A 24,602-nucleotide genomic window follows, 5' to 3' on the forward strand; every position below is an offset into this window, starting at 1 on the left:
GAAAGAAACCCAAATCTCTGATGTGGAAACTTTTTGACAATGGGTCAAATTTGACCCGAGGAAAACAGGAGGGTTAATGGTTGTCAACTAATCAACTAATCAACTACTCTTTGCAGCGCTAACGCACACACACAAACACAGTAGATAATCTGACAGTGGTTAGGACTCTATAAACTCTGTGTGATAGTTTAGACCTTATATATGAAGCATCATTTCATTTTTATACATAATGCAAATTTTCATGTCACCAACACAGGTACTACTTATTCCTTTTCTTAACTCTTTCAGCTTCATGTCCACACCATTGGCTTCACTTTTAGAATTGCGTCAACATATATTTTTCTCTTCTTATATACTTCTTCGGGTACTATGTTCAAAAATAAATGAGACTGGTGAAACTGGTGAAAATTTGGTTCAAAAACATAAAATGTAGTCATTTATCAGCAAATTTGATTTGTTTCAAATATGATTTTCTATAAATAAATCCTTGTAATCAATAGTCTGTCTCTCAGGTCTCTGTGTGTTGATGCTTTGATTGAGCTGTCGGATGAAAACGCAGACTGGAAGCTGAGCTTAACGGAGTTCATCAACTGTCTGACACCCACCTACCATCCATATGAGAGAAGTAATGACACACACACACACACACACACACACACACACACACACACACACACACACACACACACACACACACACACACACACACACACACACAGAGTGCGTCTCACTATCTTTGTGGGGACCCGTCATTGACATAATGCATTCCTTAGCCCCTTACCCTAACCTTAACCATCACAACTAAATACCTAACCTTAACCCTTACCCTCACCCTCACCCTAACCTAATTTTAACCCTAATCCTAAAACCAAGTCTTAACCCTCAAACTGCCCTTTAAAGTTGTGGGTTCCAGCATTTTGGCCCCACAAAGCTGTTCGGACCCCACAAGTATACTGGACTCCCGTCTTTTGGACCCCACGAATGTAGTTAAACAAGAACACACATACACATACACGCACACACACACACACACACACACACACACACACACACACACACACACACACACACACACACACACACACACACACACACACAGTCTAGCAAGTGTATGATCAGCGTCCCTGAAGAATGTATGAACAGTTTTATTTATCTCTTGTTTCCAGAACAAGATATTGCCGACAACACACAGACATTAAAACCATATAATCAAAGTCTGAATCTGACAAACAGCGTTTTAAGAAATTTGTTCACATAATATAAAAATAAATAGCAAAACACAACCAGATCAGATTTGCAGTTTAATTGTTGTTTTTCTGTGTGTGTGTGCATGAAGAGTGTGCTCTGGAGGATGAAGTGTTTGAGGACGGAGCTGAAACTCGGATGGAGTGCAACAAGTGTGTGTGTGCTTGTGGAAACTGGGTCTGCACCGCTCTGACCTGCAGTGGTGAGGACACACCTTCCCACCTACCTTGCAGTATCTTATTATTATTATAATAATAATTAACTTATTATTGCAGTATCTATATATATATATGTGGCTGTAGGTTTAGGTGTAGGTTTTCCCTCTGTTAGGGCTTTTCCTTTCCCATCTTTTTTATCTTTGTAACATAATCATCTGTTTTCCAGGAGAGCACCAAGAGCAGGATGTTAAGGAAGGAGCAGAAGAAGAAGAAATGACAGAAGAGGAGTGGAGCAGGAGAGTGGCTGAACTCAACGCTCTACAGTCGGACAGTCCACACTGAAATGCTGCGATGGGAAAATGTAATCCATTATTCATTACGTCTCCTGTATTAAAATTACTTTACTAATTACTCAAAGAGGAAGGTATTCTCAGTACTTAACTCATAGGTTGTTTTCAAGAAGTTATACACAATGAATTTCTTTTTGCAAACGGCAGAATGCAGTCTAATTGAATGGACTGCAACATCATTTAACATAAAAGGCATAATTACATTTAAACAGAATATTCAGAGATTTTTTTGTTTGGTATGTTACTGTTTCCTATGTATTTAATTCTGTCAGTTTTTCGGTAATTCAACATACCTAATCCTTGACTTTATTAATTATTTAAGAAGACATATTTAAAATGTAAGTCACTCTAAATCAGCAAAGAGAATTCCAAATACTGAAAAAAACGAATTGTATTAAGAGGCTGATAAAACACTTTTAAGGATTAATTGTTTCATCGCTTATGAGATACTTTATTTTGTGTATTTGCATTGTGAAATGAATGCTGCTGTTGTTTTATACAACTGTTGCTCTAATAAACACTTTATTGTACAACAAATTAATTATCAAATCCTGAAACACTTTTATTAAAAAGGGGAAATTGCAAAATGAATTTCATTACATGAATTTATTGTATAAACCAATGTATATTAGTAATTAAATAAGCATTAAATAATGATCAGAAACAATAAAATAATATTTTTTATGACAATGCAATAAATGAGAACATCTTAATCACTGCAAACAAAAGTCAAGTTAAAAGATCTTTCCCAAAACTCGTGAAATAATTTATTCAAAGATGATGTAGCCTGTAACACATTGAGTACTCAATAAGGCCTCCAGACAGGCTCCTCCCCTCGTATAGAAAGACACGCTCCATCAATGTAATTAGTCAGAGATGTGACAACGTTGCGGTCCTCCCCCATGGTTTGGATCGTTTGGTTTGGTCCATGGTAGAAGCTGCTCTGCTGGAACAAACCACTGTGGTTCAGCGGAGGGGGAGGAGGAGAAGACAGGCTGTAGGAGCTGTACGGTGTGGGCTGGGTGGGGTAGGAGAGGGTAGGCAAGTGGTGCATTCTGGGACTCGGAGTGAAGGAGGAAGTCAGAGAAGTTACCTGGCCCAGAAACGATGGCTCATTGGTCCACAGAGAGGAGGTAAAAGCTCTACAATCTGGAGAGAAACAACATCAACAGCTTGTCCACAAAAACATCAGTAACAAATAATACTGAGCATTAAAGTCCATTCTTGAGTTCAGAAAAAAGGAAGAAAAAAAGATCCTAATTCAAGGTCCACTTGTTTTCCAGAGCTTTCAGCTATATCGTATCATGGCCTTCCTCAGCAGATGGAGTTTGTACAGTTGTGACATAAGTATTGAACTTTTGTTACCCATCTTTATGGAAACTGAGCAAAATCCATCCATGGAAGAAAATATGACATGTGGCTGAAAGCTCTGGCATAAATCTAGTAAGTGTAGATTTGTATTTGATTAGTTTTAGTTGGTTTGAATTTCAAATAAATTGTTACTGTTATCAATGGTACTGTAGTACAATTTTAAGGTACTTTATGAGGTATTTACAGTTTATACTAAACAGTATTTTAGATGGAAATATAGTCCACTTTGCAAATTAGGATTTTACATTATAACAGTCCCTCCTGAAAAACGGGGGCCACATTTTTTCAAATACGCTGCACCTTCGCCGCACAAATTGCCGATTTCCGCACAAAATATGCGGGGCTTGCATGATTTCATAATCCCCGCATTTTCGTTGCAAAAAAGTCACATATATCTTAGCAGAAAGTTGAAAAAAATTGCGTTTACTTCACACAAGAGCAGCCATTTTCCCCTGTTGCCATGGGAACGTTATGAAGTGACGTAATTACGCGACGTGAACATCATCAAAAAGCAGGGTGTTGGGGGAATCACTTTTTTTTCTCTTTTTCATCAAACCGCAATTTTTGCAAGTTCCTGAAATTTTTGCAAGTTCCTGCAATTACATCGCATAAAATTGCATAAATATACCGCATATTCCATCGCATTTTTGTGTGCCGCATAATCAAGGATTTTTGCCCGCAACAATCACAAAAAAACTGCATATTTCTGGAAGGACTGTTATAAAATACTAAATATGTGATACAAGGGCATTATTAACCCTACCCAACAGTGTACGCTGTGCAAGTACAGTTACTTTATTGTGGATAAAAACATTAGGCACAATTTTATGCGAAAAAAAAACAGTAAGATACAACTTTGCTTTTGTGGAGACTCTGTAAATTTGCACACTGCTGCATATTTGTGTCCTGTATGTGAAAGTTAACAATAGCATGGTTTGTTTCTAGTTTAAAAATTATTGAAAATAAGGATTTATACGACAAACCTGATGATGCAGTGCTGCTGGTGGGTGACCTGAACGCTCCTGACTTCACCTCCTTCTGCCTCGGTCCTGTCCACAGAGAGACAGAGAGAGAGAGAGAGAGAGAGAGAGAGAGAGAGAGAGGGAGAGTCAGAGTAATTCTGACTGAAAGCTTTGGATAAAACATCTTGTTATTTCCTCCAGTGTGTACTGACGTCTTGGCAGCCGCTGTCCATCCACAGTGACCTTGATGGCTCTGTGTACGGTGGCGATCTGAGGCGGCGAGGTCAGCACATTGATGGAAATTGTGAAACTCTTACCTGAAAAAAATAACACATGTACAGGAAACTTTAGAGGTAATCAACTTGATTTAAGTTGACAATTGCGGTTAACTGTCAAATGAAGTCAGTTTTATCTCAGGCTTTTTTTCAATCTAAGGATAGAGGGTGTCATATGTTGTAAAGATTGACTGCAAAGCCTTCTGGGACAAACTTTGTGTTTTGTGTCATACAAATAACCTTGACTGGGAGTCCATGATCGATAACTAATTGACAAAGTATCCCTGTCTTCTTTCTGTTTATCCTTCTAACTTAATTGTCTGAGTAACAAGGCAAACCCCTTCTAATTGCAGCATAGATGGAAAGACAAAATTACTGTAAGAAAGAGGGAATTTAAATGAAAAAAGGTGGAAATCAAAGGAGGATTAGATGAGGATGATATGTTTGCTTCAAGGTGTTAACCCTCCAATGTGGCTTGTTCCTTATAGTCTGGATCAACGGAAGTACATTTCCAGGATAATTGCCTGACTTGCGCTGGATGTCTCTCACCTTCCTCTCTCTGTGTGTTGCCGTTCTCAAAATTCCTTCGCTTCAACAACAAACTTCGAGCTAGCAAGCTACACACTGAAAATGGCAAGTTTTGAAGAAAATTTGGATTGTACAGCAGGCCTGCTTGGTTCTTTCTGGGAATTATTGTAAAGAGTTACAAAGAATATGTTTACGGCATTTACTCCCAAATGGCACGTTTTGGGAACGATTGGTGGGGATTTGCTATGGACGAAGTACACACGGCGATACAGTGGTAAGAGCAAATTATGTTTAACCATGTATCCAGCTAATTTATAAAGCTCATTGTGTCAACAGTTAACTTTATTTAATATTGTATGCAGCGCTTTCTTTTGCAGGGTGCAAATGTTCCACCAAAACAAGTTCCTTCCCGAGACTATTTTGCAGAGCCACCGTCACTGTGTCCAGAGATTAGACGATTGTGATTGGTTTAAAGAAATGCAAACAACCCAGAGTATTTTTTTTCTCCTATCCCAGAATGTATGTGAGGAGGAGCCAGACCTTACTCCACAGCGCTGTGGCGATAGAGCTGGACATGCCAGACTACGTTCCTCATAACTGCTGTTTAGTCACTTTGAAACGAGGCCTCTGCATGTTTATTTATGTTACATGTAATTATTGTATCAGTAGATCTGTCCATCTACCTCTCCCGCTGCGACCTATGAAGCGCAAGTCATTGAAGTAGGCATAGCCTTGCTTCATGGTCGCTGTGGCGTTGCGTAGCTCGGCGCTGCTGTTTTCACTGTTGCCAGCCATCACTGTGACCACCACGCCGTCTGGCACGTCATTGCCCAGGGCAACTACCTGGAGGATGGAGAGAAATGGATGGATAGATGGACAGATAGATAGATAGATAGATAGATAGATATATATATAGATAGATAGATAGATAGATAGATAGATAGATAGATAGATAGATAGATAGATAGATAGATAGATAGATAGATAGATAGATAGATAGATAGATAGATGATTGCTTACAGTGAATGCTCTCGGCAGGGTCTTGTTACACCTCCAGTGCTGCGGCAGGCTGCTGCAGAGGAAGTTTGGGCTGTCAGTCTGCACCAGGCCCCTGGGTGGCGCTGTGCTGCGCTGGTGGAGGGACCTTACCTCCTGGTTGTCCTGTTGGCGGTTGGTGGGTGATGCCGTTGGCCGGCGCTTCACCACAGGATCTGAGAGGGAGCACAAAGAGAACAGAGAGAGATCTATCCTCTGAAGTTTTAGCCTTTTTTTTCTTATATGTTTTTTTTCTGTAATTAAAATTCATGTGGTCAACAAAGACTGCCTACTGTTATAATACAAAAACATTGCCATGTTTACCTGGTAGTGGTAGGCTAATTCCTGTAATCCATCAATAAAAAGCATAGTAAGAGCAGAGGTAGAGAAACAAGCAGTAATAGGCCTTACGTCTTTCAGCCTACATTTTATATTTAACTTTTCCAAGTCAGCTGCAAACTCCTCGCCGTTCCAAAAGACTTATAAAATATATCAAACTTTTTTTTGAATCAGGGTATTAATGGTGAAGTATTTTTCTTTCTCTGTGGTTTGAAGCCTCTATAACACAAACAAACTTCCATGAGCCAATATAGTTTTAAACTGCTACCAAGACCAAGCAAGACCTGTTTATTTGTTGTGATAAACAGATAAACCAAGTTTAAGTTCAAGTAAGAAATCAGCTCAAATCTTGACAGACTGGAATGTAATTTGGTTAAAGTAAAAATAAATATTTTTAATGTACTTTATTCTGTGTTTATGTGATAGTAGGAACGATCCAATTGGGATGTGTTGCATTTTCTCAAAGTAAAAAACAAAACGAAACACTCTTATAAATGAGACGTTAAAGGACGTTTTTGGCCAGAAAGTGTAGAAAACTACAACTACCAAAACCCCGCGCTTCGTAAATTCGATTTACGTCATCAAGTCGCGCCGAAAATTAATTAAATCGAAAACCGTCGACAGACGCAGCACCAACGCTTTCTTGAACGATTTTGGTGAGAGTTTAAAACTATTTTTGGACCTTTTCTTTCTTTCTATCCTCCTGTCTGCCTTTCTTTTTCTCTCTCTTCTCACTGCATTGTGTTTAATTCACCGCAGTGTTTGAATAGAAGGGAACTGCGCTGTATTATCATTCAGATTTGACTGCCGGGGAGGGGAAGTTACTGCGGTCACACCACCTGTCCCCTCTGTAGCTACCTCTGTGTGTGTGAATACTCTGTGTTGATTTGCCTCGAATATGTTCTGCTATCTTGTTATTTTAGGCTATTGGCCCAGCTTCTGTTCTGTACTGTATGATGCCAAAGTGTACATTACAGACTGTATTCAGAACCGTGACAGTTTTGTTGACATTGACTTTTGTAGATCTATGTGTGGGAGAGAAGGTTTTTAATTTGCTTAAGTGGGATGTTGCTTTGCCCTTTTGTGATATTATTCAGCAACAGAATTATTTTTGCAGCACTGCCATTCATTATATCTACACTCAGCTGTCAGTTTATTGGTTAAACCTAGCTAAAACTAATGCTAGTCTACATAAAACAGGCCAGCAATATGTCATGGTTTTCACTTAACAATACAATACAATTCATCAGCACCACTAACTACATCCTCCAAAATGACCAATCAGCAGTTTCAACAATATAACCTTCATTAAGGATGGATTCATAGCAGGACTCTTGTATTAGACTGCATTACTTTTAGCAAGGGTGTATCTTATAAACCGGCAGTTGAGTGCATATCTTCGTCATAACCAAGAATGGTTGTAATTTGGAACAACATTATGTGAAAACTTGTCTTTGGCTTCACAACACAGCATTACAAATAATATAAAAACAATTGAAGGGAACAAAGAGCAGGTACACATCACCAGTGTGTGTGATTAAAAACCTCAACACGGTAAATAATAAAGTGCTGGATGTGTTTGAAATCACAGAGAGTCAGTATGCATTCAGCAATCTACTTTTAATCTGGCAAGAAAGACTTGCTGGATCTGAATTTACAGAATCTGTCTAGTTTAAGATTTAAAGATCTCCTGTGTGGAAATCAGGTTGTCAGAGCAAGAGAAGATGTGAGACTGAGACACTTTGACTAAAGCAACACCTACATTTCTTATGATAAACTAAATAATGATACAGCTATAGCATCAGCGTCATTGTTGACAGGTTTACAGATTGAAATAGTTGGGCAGCCTTTTTATTATCAGTTGTGCTGCTGGGACAATAATTCAACTTACTGATATACAACACATGCTATCTGGTTAGATTTACATGTTCATTTTTTTTTTTTGTTCTGTTCATGTCATCAGGTGGCTGTGGTTATGAGCAGTCCCATGGCTGGCTCAGCAGCCTCCAGTTCTAAAGACCGTCCAGCTTCCAGGACCAATTTCATCCCAGAGCTACAAAGCATGATGTAAGACACACACACACACACACACACACACACACACACACACACACACACACACACACACACACACACACACACACACACACACACACGCGCAATTGCACACGGAGACTCACCCCAGTACAGCATTGGGCTGCTGCTGAACAGACTGTTTGAAGCCATTGAAACCTGTTTAACAAAGGACAGAGAAAGTGTTTGGCTAATGATAAACTGCCTGATGAAAATTGAAACCCAGATGTCTTGAAACAGTCCACAACCCGTCATTTTGATGGCACTGTTAAGGTATGTCACATCAAATAGAAATGGCTCCCAGGCAGGTGAAAGAAATATCACAATGACATCATCCCTTATTAACGATCAGTCAATATTTAAGATATCGTCGCTAGACTTTCAGTTCACAACATTACAATCTAGTTAAGACTCCAAAAAGTATGGATCGATTCGATATCACGATGCATCACCTTCTCAGTATTATTATACATTGCTACACATGGTTTTCATCGACAAATTCAAGCAGTCAGATATATATGAACTCCCCTTTTTATTGTATCTGCTCTTAAAACAGACACTTCCTGAATGTAGCGGAGTCTGAACACAGCAGACAACATACAAAAAAAAAAAAAAAACAGCAACCGGAAAATCAACAAGTAACATCAGTAGGCAATAATCGATTATGGTCTGTCACTGAATCGATACAGAATCGTCCAGGTCCGCATTAGAATGCATCGATGCAATGATTAATTTCAAAACCCCTAATGGACTTATTAACGGACTAAATGCAGCAAGTACACAATAAAGGCGTTTCCCATGAAGTGTAGCTGAAATGAATGGCCTCATTTTACCTAAACTCTCTTTGCAGTAGAGCTGAAACGATTTCTCAATTTATTGCTAAGTCTAAAAGAATCGGCTATTCAAAAAAATTTACATTATTATCAACAAATTGGATAATCTGTTCTGACATTTTTAGGCAAAATAGGTAATATGACCCACTTCATTCTCCAGTGTATTCTCTGACATTTTATGGAAAAACACTAAATCAATTCATCAAGTAAATCATTTTCAGATGAATCAATAGTAAACCATAATCATTAGTTGCAGCCCTACTTTGCAGTAGAAGAAAGACTAAACATATTGTATAGTTTAACAAAAGAATAAGTACATTTCCTGAAATCAGTTTGCACAGTTGTCTTCTTAAACATTTGATCACAAGAGAAATTGAATCTTCTGAGTATACGAGTTAAATTAGAACAAAGGACAAAGACAGTTGTACAACTTTTCCACAAACCACATGGAAATATATTTTTTTGTCACAAATTAGATCTTTCTGTGGGTTTTTCAAAAGAAGTAAAATACGTGATGTGGCCTCTCATTAGTGTGTGTGAGTGAGTGTTTGTTTTGGGGGTACTCACCTGGTGGTGTGTGTGTGTGTGTGGCTGCAGAGAGATGGTGTTGGTGGTCAGAGAGGCTGAAACCCAACTAAACCCCAAAACCTAAAACCAACGCTCAGCCTGAGGCTCTCCTGCCCACAACCCCAAACCTAAGCCAGTGTGTCTCACCTGCGTGGTTGACAGCAGCAAACAGCCAATCACAGCGCAGATAAGGGGGGGAGCGAAGAGACCACAAGGAGGGCTGTCTGGTGTTTGTGACCGAGAGACGGAGGGAAAGAGAAACAATGAGAGAAGGAAAGTGCTTCAGGATGTGGGTTTAGGTTAGACTGCCATTATGGAAGTGGCTTTTTTGGATGCAAATTGAGCCAAATTTTTTGTGTGTGTGTGTGTGTGCGTGGGCGTGTGCACGCATGCACATGCGCACGCAAGCACATGCGTGTGTGTGTGCGTGTGCCGCGTATGCACATGCGTGTGTGTGGCCTGTCGACCTCAGTGTGTGTGTGTGTTTGTGAGGGTCGGGGAGACATGCACTGATTTAAGTTGCATGTGTTTGGTCAGATAGACATTAATCTCATGTATTTAATTTAAGTTCTGAGTATCGAAAAAGAAAAATAGTGCAGATTAGGGGTGCATGATATATCGACTCAATATTGTCATCGCGATATCATGTTGCGCAATATTATATATAAAAGTATGCAATATTTTGTTTATTTTGTGGAGCGCTGCGTTCCGTGTCGTGAGTGACGTGTGTGCATATTTCGACAGAGTGAAAGTGAAGAAATGGATAGAGACAAAAAAGCGAAACGAATCCAAGAAGGGAAAGAAAAGAAAGGACCTAAAGAGAGAGAGAGAAGGGAGTGAGTGGAGCAAAAGAAAGAACACAAAAGTAAGAAAAGGATTGTTGCACAGGGAAAAGATGAAATAAGAGATTGAAGAGGAAACTTTAGTGGCCAAAAGTAATCCCACCCCGCATCTATTTCTCACCGGTAGCTATTCCACAACTTTATAAACGGTGTTTATATGATGCAGAGTTTGGAGTTGGAAATATTGAATATTTTTCATCCACGACCGACCTGTGGTCCAGCCGCACTACGGAGCCGTACATAAGTCTCAGTGTGCACTATATTGTTGTGAATCTATTTTGATGCGTTGTCCCATAATTTTACATATGTTTAACAATATCAAAATGAATATTGATATCGCAATATCCAATTTTGTCAGTGCAGATGCCATATCTAAGTTTTACGCTTCTACAAAACCGTGTTTTTCATTTAATAATTTTCACAAATTTGAATTGTTGTATAAACACAAGTAGTCCTTTACAAGTACAACTTTGGCTAAATACAATTCAGTCTAAAATTGTCAGAATTTAGTTTGGAATCAGAAACTGTTCAATTCAAGAAAATGTAAACACCAGCACAACTCTGTGCAAGCATTTAAATCCAGCTTACATGTAGTTCTTGGTACTCAGTGCTACAGACACATTTCAGTTGGTACCACAAAAGTATTGATGTTTAATAATACCTAGCTATATTTAACTTAAAGTGATGGTTCGGAGTAATTTCACCCTAGGGTCCTTTGCACCATGACCTCGAGCCAAACACCCCCCCAGAAGCTTTTTTCAACTGGGTCGAACATTGGGAGAGTTAGCGTTATCAGCTGAATAGCTTAGCGCAGGGGCTAATGGACCCACGTTTGTATCTCATAAGTTACCCCACTAATAATGCCCGAAATGATACCAAACTTCTACAAGTAGTACATATAGGTTATGCACTCATAAAACGGAAAAATTGGAAAGTTTGTAAGTTCACCAGAAGTTTATGAACACTTGCCTGCTCTCTTCTGCTAGCTGCTGCTGCTGCTACCTGCAGTTAGAAGAGTGCTTAGGGCCGTCTACAAATTACTACGCCGAAAAGAGATAGAACTAAATATTTATTAAACTTTTTTCTTTTTTAAAGTAAGTGCTGTGGTATAACTAGCAGGAGACAAGTAATAATTGAGGTAAGTTTGGAGACATTACCTTATTTAATCATTAAATTAATAAATATTTTTTTTATATTTCTTTTTGGTGTTGTAATTTGTAGACGGCCCTAAGCACTCGTCTAACTGCAGGTAGCAGCAGCAGCAGCAGCTAGCAGAAGAGAGCAGGCAAGTGTTCATAAACTTCTGGTGTTCTTACAAACTTTCCAATCCATCGTTTTATGAGAGCATAACCTATATATACTAGTGTAGACGTTTGGTATCATTTCGGGCATTATTAGTGGGGTAACTTACGAGATACAAACGTGGGTCCATTAGCCCCTGCGCTAAGCTATTCAGCTGATAATGCTACTCTACGCTAATTCGCCCAATGTTAGACCCAGGTGAAAAAAGCTTCTGGGGGGGTGTTTGGCTCAAGGTCATTGTGCAAAGGACCCTAGGGTGAAATTACTCCGAACCATCACTTTAAGTGCATTAATAACAATTACTCAGTTTATTGCTGTCATGTGCTAATTTAATAAGCATTTTATGAGTTAAATAATTAAATGATGTATGATAGGACTGCACGATAAATCGTTATAAAATCGCGATCTCGATTCACCCTGTTCACGATTTAATTTTTTTTTTTTTATTAATTTATTGAAAGCATTTGACATTGATATTAACATGTTTTAATTATGTAAAGACATGTTCAAGGAGTTCAGATAGAGCCGGTATCAGGGCCATATTTAGTTCAATGTGTTATATGTCACTATTTTTGGTAGACTACTGTACCTAAATGGCCAGTATTTACTTTTTTTTTTTATTCCTTGAAGCTTCTATGTTTACGGGCTTGTGGTGATGTGCAATGTGCTATAGGTGGCAAGAAAAATCTGTTTTGTACTGCCAATTTATTTTGTTTTGTAATGGTTCATGTGTGCAATAAACCTCGTTTATTAAATAAATTGTGGCAGAGAATCGTGATATCAATTCTAAGCTTAAAAATCGTTATATTCGTAATATGTTTCCCTGAATCGTGCAGGCCTAATGTATGATATTTACATATCAATAAATGAAATAAATGTCTATATCACAAGATCATCCTGTCAACTCCATGAAGCTGTTATATGTTGCTGCTAATGCAGTTTCACATGTTGGCAGCAGAAACCGAAACAGCAGCTTGATTAGAAAAGAATTGAGAAATTAGAATAAGCTTAATCTTTCCTAATACAACTGAACCACTAAATTGACAAGTGATCTCTCGGATGCTCCCAAAACAAAGGCAAACAATTGGTATATAAACACTTTTAAAATTGTTAAAGGTCCCATGTCATGGTGCTCTTTGGTTGCTTTTATATAGACCTTGGTCCCCTAATACTGTATCTGAAGTCTCTTTTTATGTAGGCCTTAGTGGTCCCCTAATACTGTATCTGAAGTCTCTTTCCCGAAATTCAGCCTTGGTGCAGAATTACAGCCACTAGAGCCAGTCCCACAATGAGCTTTCCTTAGTATGTGCCATTTCTGTGTCTGTAGCTATTGAGGAGGAGAGAAGAGGGGCAAGGTGGAGGTTGGGGGTGTGGTCTTATGACCTCATAAGGAGGAGATTCCAGATTGGCCCATCTGAGCTTTCATTTTCTCAAAGGCAGAGCAGGATACCCAGGGCTCGGTTTACATCTATCACCATTTCTAGCCACTGGGGGACCATAGGCAGGCTGGGGGAACGCATATTGATGTTAAAAAAAACAACAGTCTAGACCAACAGTCTAAATGCATTTCACTGTTTGAGAGGATTCACTTGAAACATCACTGTGATTCATATTTTGTGTCTTTGTGCTTCAGGTTTGCTCTGGGAGACGCCCGCAGGCCTCTGCACGAGACTGCAGCTCTGGTGGAGGATATTGTGCACACGCAGCTCATTACTATGGTAACGCAAATACAGTACACGTACGTACATAGGCATAACGGTGGAAGAAGTTTCTCCGATCTTATACTTAAGTAAATGTAGCAATACTACAGCGTGGAGATACTTTGTTATGAAATGAGTGTAAGTTATGCTCAATAATGCTAATTAAAGTGATTGGTTTATTTATCAGCTGCACCAGGCCTGCGAGGGTGCGTTTCTTCGAGGGTCGAGGGTCATTTCACCGGAGGACATCCTGTTCCTGATGAGGAGGGACAAGGTAAACAAGACACACACAAAACACACACTGAAACGGCACATAAAATACACAAAACATTATATCATGAAGGATTCTTATTGAATGAAAAACAAAACGTGGCTAACCTCAAAAGATTAGGGTCACCATTGGTTGCAGCTTTGATATTAATAACTATTACTGTAATATAGTTATTCGATCCACTAATCACATACACAAATCCTTTTCTCTTTCTTCTGTCTTTTCTTGGGGGTGGGGCAAGGCAGGAACACCCAAAAGATAACGATAAGAAATAAGAAAACTAAATGCTAGGGGGGGAAAAACAAAAAGGTGGACTTCGCTAACCCTCCTCCTTAATTAATTAATTATTAATATGATGTGAATGATCTATATGTAGTTCTCTCAGTAATAAAACAACTACAAATCTCTACCAAATTCAAATCGCTATCTCTGCTTATTTATTTATGTTTTGGGTTATTGTCTGCATATCATTTTTGTACTTTGTCCCATATATTTGAGTGTGTATTTTATATATTTTTTTTTATATATATATTTTTTTAATTATCTTTCTTATTCTGTTCTTCACTTTCTCTCTCTTTTTCCGTCTGCTAACCAGAGGAAGGTGGCTAGATTGTTAAAATATCTCCAGTTTAGAGATTATAAATCCAAACTACTCAAAACTGTGGAGGATGAAGAAATGCTGCAAGAAACGGGTACGTGCACGCTCACGTACGCATCCACGGCAGCTGATGTTGGATCAATCGATCAAAATGTAATGACAAAATGAGATGTGGTTGTGAGCCTTTATGGAAGAACAGCTTGATAATCAGATGAACATACAGTTTACTGCTTTTACAGCCTAGACACAATTCATTTCCCCCGTACTGCTAAGATTTGGTTTTAAATACATGTTTGAGAACCAAATATCAGATAAATTGGCGTTTATTTTATTTTTGTGTCGTGTGTGTTTGCAGACAAATCGGGTGTTGCCGGCGGTACCCAGCGGAGGCAGCGATTGGCTCAGGATTTTCTGGTGTGGATGGATCAGACTGGCGAGCTCCTGTCGTTGGCTGAGCGACACGAAGTAGATCCAGTCAAACAGGAGCGGATGGAGGTCAGAGGTTATCATGATGTCTTCAGCCATGACACACTGGCAGCACTGATTTGACTGTAGACATCAGTACATTTAACTAATTTCTGGGATCGGTGATGATGATGATTTTAATTAGTAATTGTTTATGTTTTGTGTGTCTCTGTATCTTCAGCGTTTGGAGCGTCAGACTCGAACTATGGACCAGACTCAGTACTCTGAGTTCTGTGAGAGTAGACAGCTCAGCTTTGGTAAGTCTCTCTCTAATGATCCTAGTTTTAGGAAGTTAATAAAGCCATAGAGATATAGTTTATAGAGCTAGGCTTTGCCCCATAGCTAGGAGAAGCCCTGTCCTAACTGCCTATAATTACCAAATATTATTAATTTGTCATTAATTACAATTACGATTAGTTTCCAGTGCAGATCATTCAAGGAACCAATCAAAAACCATTTCAAGTAATGTTCCTTGTAGCAGAATAGGCACACAGGAGTACAAATACTGAATGTTGAGCCTGTTTTTAGAGCTGCAGTTTTATTATCTGTTGATTACTTCTTGATTACCTGATTGTTTACTTTTTAAAATGAAAGACGCTTGAAAAGGAAAAAATGGCCAAATCGTCATTAAATTGCTTTCGTTATCCAATCAGCAGTCCAAAACACAAATATGTTCAGTTTCCAATAATATAACACTGAGTAAAGCTGTAATTGACAAACATTTGTCTTTTTATTTAAAATTGTTCAGTCTCTTGGTTAATTGATTAGTCGACTATTTGTTTCAGCACAAAACCCATAGAACTTACTGTATTATGAGATATCACGTCAAGATAAAAATATATAATGTGAGAGAAATGTGTCTCTTAACCATGGCCCGATGATGACAATCTGTAGGGTAGTTCGATTTTAGTTAAGCATTTCAAAATAGTGCCAAAACTACACAAAGTGTGTGTGTGTGTGTGTGTGTGTGTGTGTGTGTGTGTGTGTGTGTGTGTGTGTGTGTGTGTGTGTGTGTGTGTGTGTGTGTGTGTGTGTGTGTGTGTGTGTGTGTGTGTGTGTGTGTGTGTGTGTGTTCTAGCTAAGAAGGCGTCAAAGTTTCGGGACTGGCTGGACTGCAGCACTTTAGAGCTGAAACCCAACAGCATCTCCATGGAGATCTTGTCATACCTGGCCTATGAGACCGTTGCCCAGGTAACATGTTGAACCATGATGGCGCACATATTCTGTTCATGTCTCTATCTACTTTGATACGTGTAGTGAAAAACCTTCCAGTGTTATAAAGTGGTTCTGTCACTCTCCTTGTTCAGATTGTGGATTTGTCTCTGTTGGTAAAGCAAGAAATGACCGCGAAAACAAATCCCGTCGGCCGTGTTATCTCTGCCAGCTACATCCACTACAACACACACACTGAGGTAGGACGCACACTTATGTCACTCTGACTCCTCATTTCCACCAGATGCGTAACGGATGCGGACCGGCTCCGCTGCGTGTCTGCTGACTGACAGCTGAAGTCACGAGGACCCACGAGATCTCGCGAATTCAGGTGGAATAGAACCACAAAACCAACACCAGTTAGTTTCCATCCAGACGAGTAGAGGGGGAACAGCTCTGTGCTGTGTTTTCAAGGTGTAGTTCAGGGAAAGCATGAGCATGGTGTATTTTATTTTGAAAATTAACCGGATGTTTTATTTTGCTTCTGTGGTCGACTTCCTGTCCCGCACTATCTGCCATGTGCTGAATTGCTGCGGAGCTCTCCGGCGTCCGGCAAAAATAGAAGCTCTTCGTATCTGCTGCGGAGGGCTGCGGACCGCTGGAGCTGGGACGCAGTCGGAACACAGCCGTTATGCAACCGGTGGAAATACACACACTGACTTTAATGGAAACCTAATGACTCCGCCGCCGTTCCGTAGCCGTTACGCATCTGGTGGAAATCCCCGGTCACATTCTCACGCATTTTTTATCACCTAAACTGGAGTACTACAGTCATGTTTAAAGTAAGTAAATAACATCTGTCTTCCATCTTTCCAGGTAAAGAAGGATCCAGACTCACCTGAAGCCACTCCCCCTTCCACGCCTAGCTCCTCCCACTCATCCAAATCCCTCCCACAGGGTAACGGCAGCCTGGACTGCCGAGGCAGACAGAGGAAACGCAAAAAGGTGTGTTTGATCTGCAACCCTCTTATTGCGTTTTTGTTTTGTTATTCAGTGTCTGAGTCTAAAATATAGTGTACCAGAAATTTTCAATATTCATACTATAATTTTTTTAATGACTTTTTTGGAACTGCTATACTAGGACTTTTTTATAAATTTTTTCGACATACTACGCTATGACTTTTTATAATTATTTTTTTTTTAAACATACTTTACTTTTTTAAATATTTTTTTGACATATTATGCTATGACTTTTTTTCTATATACTATGACTTTTTTTATGAATTTTTTCGACATACTATACTGACTTTTTCAATATACTATGCTATGACTTTTTTCTGAATTTTTTATTGACTTACTATACTATGAATTTTTTCCACATACTATGCTATAACTTTTTATGAATTTTTTGGTTTTTTTTTTTTTTTTTTTTTAAAAAAAATAATATTTTTTTTTTTTTTTTTTTTTTAAAAAAAAAAAGGAAATTTTTTTTTTTTTATTTTTTTTCTTTTTAAAAAAAAAAAACAAACTTTAATGTTTTTTAAAAACATACTATAGTATGACTTTTTTGACTTTTTTCAACATACTATACTATGACCTTTTTAATGATTTTTTAAAACGTACTATACTATGACTTTTTTATGATTTTTCTCTACATACTATACTATGCCTTCATTATGATTTTTTTAAACGTCCTATAATAGCACTTTTTAATAAATTTTTTCCAACATACTATACTATGACTTTTTTATGACTTTTTTTGACATACTATACTATGACTTTTTCGACATACTATTCTATGAATTTTTTCGACATACTATACTATGACTTTTTATAAACAAGTGTAAATATACTATAGTATGACCTTTTTATGAATTTTTGCGACATACTGTTCTATGACCTTTTAATGCTTTTTTTAAAACATACTATGACTTTTTTTGACATACTATACTGACTTTTTTCAACATACCATACTATGACCTTTAATCATTTTTTAAAACCTACTATAGTATGACTTTTTTGGACATACATAATGACTTTTTTTATGAAAAAAAATTTAAATATACTATAGTATGACTTTCTTATGAATTTTATTGACATACTATACTATGATTTTTTCCGACATATTATGCTATGACTTTTTGATGACTTTTTTGACATACTATACTATGACTTTTTGATGAATTTTTGCGACATACTATACTATGGATTTTTTCTGACCTTTTTTTTGACTATTTTTAACATACTATCCTATGACTTTTTCATGACTTTCTTCGACATACTATACTGACTTTTTTCAACATACTATATGTACTATGACCTTTTTAATGATTTTTTTAAAACATACTATACTATGACTTTTTGATGACCTTTTTCGACATACTATACTATGCCTTCATTATGACTTTTTTGACATACTATACTATGAACTTTTTTCGACATAATATGCCTTTTTATAAAAATATTTAAATATACTATAGTATGACTTTTTTATGAATTTTTGCAACATACTGTTCTATGACCTTTTTCGACATACTATAAATTTTTTCGACATACTATAGCTTTTTTATGACCTTTTTCGACATACTATACTATGCCTTTTGTCGACATATTATGCTATGACTTTTTATTTAAAAAATGTAAATATACTATAGTATGACTTATTATGACCTTTTTCGACATACTATACTATGCCTTTTTTCGACATACTATACCTTTTATCGACATACTATACTATGACTTTTTATTTCAAAAATTTAAATATACTATAGTATGACTTATTATGACTTTTTGCGGCCTACTGTTATTGTATGACCTTTATCGACATACTATACTATGACTTTTTTATGACTTTTTGCGACACACTATTCTATGACCTTTTTCGACATACTATACTATGTCTTTTTATACAAAATTTAAACATACTATAGTATGACTTTTTTCAACATACTATTCTATGACCTTTAATGATTTTTTTAAAACATAATATAACTTTTTTTGACATACTATACTGACTTTTTTCAACATACTATACTATGACCTTTAATCATTTTTTAAAACATAATATAGTATGACTTTTTTTCGAAATACTATACTATGATTTCATTATGATTTTTTTTAAACCTACTATTATAGGACTTTTCAATTAACTTCTTCGACTTACTATACTATGACTTTTTGATGACTTTAATGAATTTTATTGACATACTATACTATGACTTTTTCGACATACTATTCTATGAATTTTTTCGACATACTATTCTATGACCTTTTAATGATTTTTTAAAACCTACTATACTATGTCTTTTTGATGACTTTTTCAACATACTATAATATGACTTTTTTTCAACATTCTATACTATGACCTTTAATCATTTTTTTTAAACATAATATAGTATGACTTTTTGACATACTATACTATGACTTCATTATGATTTTTTTAAACATAATATGGTACTATACTAATGAATTTTTTCCACATACTATACTATGACTTTTTGATGACTTTTTTCGACATACTTTTTTTAATGAATTTTATTGACATACTATACTATGCCTTTTTTCGACATATTATGCTATGACTTTTTATTTAAAAAATGTAAATATACTATATTATGACTTATTATGACTTTTTGCGACATACTATTATTGTATGACCTTTTTCGACATACTATACTATGCCTTTTTTCAACATACTATACTATGCCTTTTATCGACATACTATACTATGACTTTTTATTTCAAAAATGTAAATATACTATAGTATGACTTGTTATGACTTTTTGCGACCTACTGTTATTGTATGACCTTTATCGACATACTATACTATGACTTTTTTATGACTTTTTGCGACACACTATTCTATGCTATACATAATATAGTATGACTTTTTTTTGACATACTATACTATGACTTCATTATGATTTTTTTAAACATAATATAATAGGACTTTTTAATACATTTTCTGACATACTAAACTGACTTTTTTCAACATACTATGACCTTTAATGATTTTTTTTAAAACCTACTATAGTATGACTTTTTCGAGATACTATGAATTTTTTCCCGACATACTATACTATGATTTTTATGACATACTATACTATGATCTTCTTGAATTTTCTTATGGCATGCTGTACTATGACATTCTTTATATACTTTTATTCTTTATTGCTTTTCCATTACAGAAAGATCACATACACACAAAAGAGAGGAAAAAAAACATGACATCTGGATTGCCCTTTCTTCACAAAACCCATTTATTCCAGTGGTTCATTCTCTTATGTTGTTGTTGACATCGTCCATTTTTCTATATATATATATATATATATATATATATATATATATATATATATATATATATATATATATATATATATATATATGCGACCTTATTCTTATTTAACAGCTCATATAGTATATTTCAAACCCAACTTTTCAGCCATCCATCTTGAGTTGGTGGCTCTGACTTTAACCATTTTTTTCGTAATGGCCTTCTTACAAGATTTTCAGCAGATATCAGTCTTCTCTTAACAAAGCAAGGACAAAGCAAAATACATGGGAATGGTAATATATTATTGTACATCTTCTTCAACATTGTTGTGCTATAGACAAGTTTTAGCTCATAATTTTGGATGTCATTAAGAATCTAATTACATTCTTTGTGTTCTCTCCAAGTATGTAAGGATGTTGTGATCCAAATATGGAACCAATCCTCTAGTGTAAATAGGACATTTTTTATGACATACTATACTATGCCTTTTTTATGACGTACTTAGACTTAAGTCATAAAGTCATAGTATAGTATGTCAAAAAACTTATAGTATCTCGAAAAGTCATAGTATAGTATGTCAGAAAAATATCCCAAAAGTCAGGAAAAAAAAAAGTACATAGTATAGTATGTCGAAAAACTTAAAGTATCTCGAAAAGTCATAGTATAGTATGTCAAAAAAAATTCAAAAAAGTCAGAAAAAAAATCAGTATAGTATGTCGAAAAATTATGTCATTATTTTCGACATACTATGCTATGACGTTTTTATTGAATTTTTCCGACATACTATACTATGACCTCTTAATGATTTTTTTAAAACATACTATAGTATGACTTTTTTCAACATGCATAATGACTTTTTTATGACTTTTTTCAACATGCTATACTATTACTTTTTTCGACATACTATATATACTATGACTTCATTATGATTTTTTTTTAAACGTCCTATAATAGCACTTTCTATTAATTTTTCCAACATACTATAAAAAATGTAAATATACTATAGTATGACTTTTTTATGAATTTTATTGACAAGCTATACTATGAATTTTTCCAACATATTATGCTATGACTTTTTGATGACTTTTTCGACATACTATACTATGAATTTTTTCTGACCTTTTTTTTGACTATTTTTAACATACTATCCTATGACCTTTTCATGCCTTTTTTTGAAATACTATGCTATGACCTTTTATTGATTTTTTAAAACATACTATACTATGACTTTTTCCGACATACTATATATATGACTTCATTATGATTTTTTTTTTAAACGTCCTATAATAGCACTTTCTATTAATTTTTCCAACATACTATACTATGACTTTTTTATGACTTTTTTGACATACTATGACTTTTTATAAAAAAATGTAAATATACTATAGTATGACTTTTTTATGAATTTTTGCGACATACTGTTCTATGACCTTTTTCGACATACTATGCTATGACTTTTTGTTTAAAAAATGTAAATATACTATATTATGACTTTTTGCGACATACTATTATTGTATGACCTTTTTCGACATACTATTCTATGACCTTTAATGATTTTTTTAAAACATACTATGACTTTTTTTGACATACTATACTATGACCTTTAATCATTATGATTTTTTTTAAACCTATTATAGGACTTTTAAATTAATTTCTTCGACTTACTATACTATGACTTTTTGATGACTTTTTTCGACATACTTTTTTTAATGAATTTTGTTGACATACTATACTATGACTTTTTCGACATACTATTCTATGACTTTTTCGACATTCTATACTATGACCTTTAATAATTTTTTTTAAACATAATATAGTATGACTTTTTTTTGACATACTATACTATGCCTTCATTATGATTTTTTTAAACATAATATAATAGGACTTTTTAATACATTTTTCTGACATACTAAACTGACTTTTTTCAACATACTATGACCTTTAATGATTTTTTTTAAAACCTACTATAGTATGACTTTTTTATGACTTTTTTTCCAACATACAGTACTATACCAAAGAATTTTTTCCACATACTATACTATGACTTTTTAAAATTGTTTTAAACAAAAATATGACATCTGGATTGCCCTTTCTTCACAAAACCCATTTATTCCAGTGGTTCATTCTCTTATGTTGTTGTTGACATCGTCCATTTCTCTCAACATTGCTTATATATATATATATATATATATATATATATATATATATATATATATATATATATATATATATATATATACGCTTATTCTTATTTAACAGCTCATATAGTATATTTCAAACCCAACTTTTCAGTCATCCATCTTGAGTTGGTGGCTCTGACTTTAACCATTTTTTCGTAATGGCCTTCTTACAAGATTTTCAGCAGATATCAGTCTTCTCTTAACAAAGCAAGGACAAAGCAAAATACATGGGAATGGTACATTTATTGCCCTACATCTTCTTCAACATTGTTGTGCTATAGACAAGTTTTAGCTCATAAATTTGGATGTCATTAAGAATCTAATTACATTCTTTGTGTTCTCTCCAAGTATGTAAGGATGTTGTGATCCAAATATGGAACCAATCCTCTTCTGCAACTAGGACATTTTTTATGACATACTATACTATGCCTTTTTTATGACGTACTTAAGTCGACTTAAGTCATAAAGTCATAGTATAGTATGTCAAAAATCTTATAGTATCTCGAAAAGTCATAGTATAGTATGTCGAAAAATTATGTCATTATTTTCGACATACTATGCTATGACGTTTTTTATTGAATTTTTCCGACATACTATACTATGACCTCTTAATGATTTTTTAAAACATACTATAGTATGACTTTTTTCAACATGCATAATATGACTTTTTTATGACTTTTTTTCAACATGCTATACTATGAGTTTTTTTATTATTTTTCGACATACTATACTATGACTTTTTTATGACTTTTTTGACATACTATACTATGACTTTTTATAAAAAAAATGTAAATATGCTATAGTATGACTTTTTTATGAATTTTTGCGACATACTGTTCTATGACCTTTTTTCAACATACTATGCTATGACTTTTTGTTTAAAAAATGTAAATATACTATATTATGACTTTTTGCGACATACTATTATTGTATGACCTTTTTCGACATACTATTCTATGACCTTTAATGATTTTTTTAAAACATACTATGACTTTTTTTGACATACTATACTATGACCTTTAATCATTTTTTAAAGCATACTATAGTATGACTTTTTTGACTTTTTTCAACATACATAATGACTTTTTTGACTTTTTTCAACATGCTATACTATGACTTTTTTGATTTTTTTTAAATGTCCTATAATAGCACTTTTTAATTAATTTTTGCTTGTTTTCATATCATTTTAAATTGAATCTCAGACTCATGCTGACTAATTATAGACTGAACAATTAATTCATAAGATTGTTAATTTTTTTCCCTATAGAATAAATATTCTGTTAAAGATCTATAGCTTGTGAGGATTAAATGTGTGGAAGGCTGAGTAGCCCAAATATAAAAACCACCAGTAGATTACAATGTGTCTGACCTCATTCCCAGTCTATAGATGGCTGTTGTATCAACTCTCAGAAAACAAAAATCTAAGCTCTGGATGTCGTATTTGGTATCCTCTGGTTTATCAATACAGTGTTATTTGTTTCAGAGTTGTCCGGCTACAGTGGAACCTCCCAGTGGAGCCATCCAGCCCTGTCACATCAGAGAGGCTATTAGAAGATACAACTACAGACACACAGTATGTACACAAATCATTCCTCCTGCACATACTACAATAAGTGTGACCACACTATAAGAGATGGGGACAACAATCTAGTCCTTTCTTTTTGTGCAAAATGCATTTTAAAGTTCATTCACAGCAAATAAGATGCTTCAGCAGTGTTTGCCAAAGTTAGTATTTATACCAGAAACCTCTTAGTATTCCCCCAGTGTTGTAAGTTAACTTTCGAAGACTCACTTGATTTGCAAGTCTTAGACTGCAGATTTTAGTATCAAACTGTATTTAACCCCCCCCCCCCTTCCCCTCGTTCTCAGAGTGCTTATTGGAGAAGTGGGATGGCCTTCCTCGCCTGCTGAAGATGCAACCCATTCTTCTTATGTACGTGCACGAATAATTTCCTTTTTTGTTCCATTGTTGTAATAAAGACTTTTCAGTAAGCCGGTGTTTTTGAACCATTGTGTTTTTCAGAATCAAGAGTTGGCACCAGATTTCTTTTTTACACTTGGGTAAAATCTAATCCTCATCTAA

The 24,602-nt window shown here is 35.4% G+C and overlaps 3 protein-coding genes across 5 annotated transcripts in view; 2 read left to right on the top strand and 1 right to left on the bottom strand.

Annotated features, from left to right (window-relative positions):
* Positions 1-2,315, top strand: part of LOC120547615 (follistatin-related protein 1-like) — an 8,420-nt gene extending 6,105 nt beyond the window's left edge. Inside the window, exons 8-10 of one of the 2 annotated variants that reach the window (XM_039783135.1) lie at positions 501-625; positions 1,337-1,447; positions 1,630-2,315. In XM_039783135.1, coding sequence (XP_039639069.1) covers positions 501-625; positions 1,337-1,447; positions 1,630-1,745 — 352 coding nt within the window. In that variant the 3' untranslated portion in view covers positions 1,746-2,315. The remainder of the gene's footprint in view (positions 1-500; positions 626-1,336; positions 1,448-1,629) is intronic. The other variant, XM_039783136.1, reaches the window with a different exon arrangement.
* A 243-nt stretch (positions 2,316-2,558) lies between these two features.
* On the bottom strand, positions 2,559-8,644 carry LOC120548167 (runt-related transcription factor 3-like). The gene is made up of 6 exons (XM_039784232.1): positions 8,444-8,644; positions 5,910-6,100; positions 5,573-5,732; positions 4,299-4,403; positions 4,108-4,173; positions 2,559-2,902 (listed from the first exon to the last, which is right to left on the bottom strand). The coding sequence occupies exons 1-6, from the start codon at positions 8,589-8,591 to the stop codon at positions 2,559-2,561; spliced, it is 1,014 nt and encodes a 337-aa protein (XP_039640166.1). The 5' UTR covers positions 8,592-8,644.
* supt3h (SPT3 homolog, SAGA and STAGA complex component) lies at positions 6,818-24,511 on the top strand. 2 transcript variants are annotated; one of them, XM_039784230.1, is made up of 12 exons: positions 6,818-6,919; positions 8,227-8,330; positions 13,514-13,598; positions 13,768-13,854; positions 14,447-14,543; positions 14,805-14,944; positions 15,096-15,171; positions 15,993-16,105; positions 16,222-16,326; positions 16,943-17,071; positions 24,003-24,092; positions 24,389-24,511. In XM_039784230.1, the coding sequence occupies exons 2-12, from the start codon at positions 8,239-8,241 to the stop codon at positions 24,428-24,430; spliced, it is 1,056 nt and encodes a 351-aa protein (XP_039640164.1). In that variant the 5' UTR covers positions 6,818-6,919; positions 8,227-8,238; the 3' UTR covers positions 24,431-24,511. The 2 variants fall into 2 exon arrangements, with proteins under 2 accessions (XP_039640164.1, XP_039640165.1); XM_039784231.1 differs by lacking the exons at positions 6,818-6,919; positions 8,227-8,330 and having other exon boundaries at positions 13,520-13,618.
* The last annotated feature ends 91 nt before the right edge of the window (positions 24,512-24,602 follow it).

Source organism: Perca fluviatilis, chromosome 19, assembly GCF_010015445.1.
Source record: "Perca fluviatilis chromosome 19, GENO_Pfluv_1.0, whole genome shotgun sequence".
In the NCBI taxonomy this organism is placed as follows: domain Eukaryota; kingdom Metazoa; phylum Chordata; class Actinopteri; order Perciformes; family Percidae; genus Perca; species Perca fluviatilis.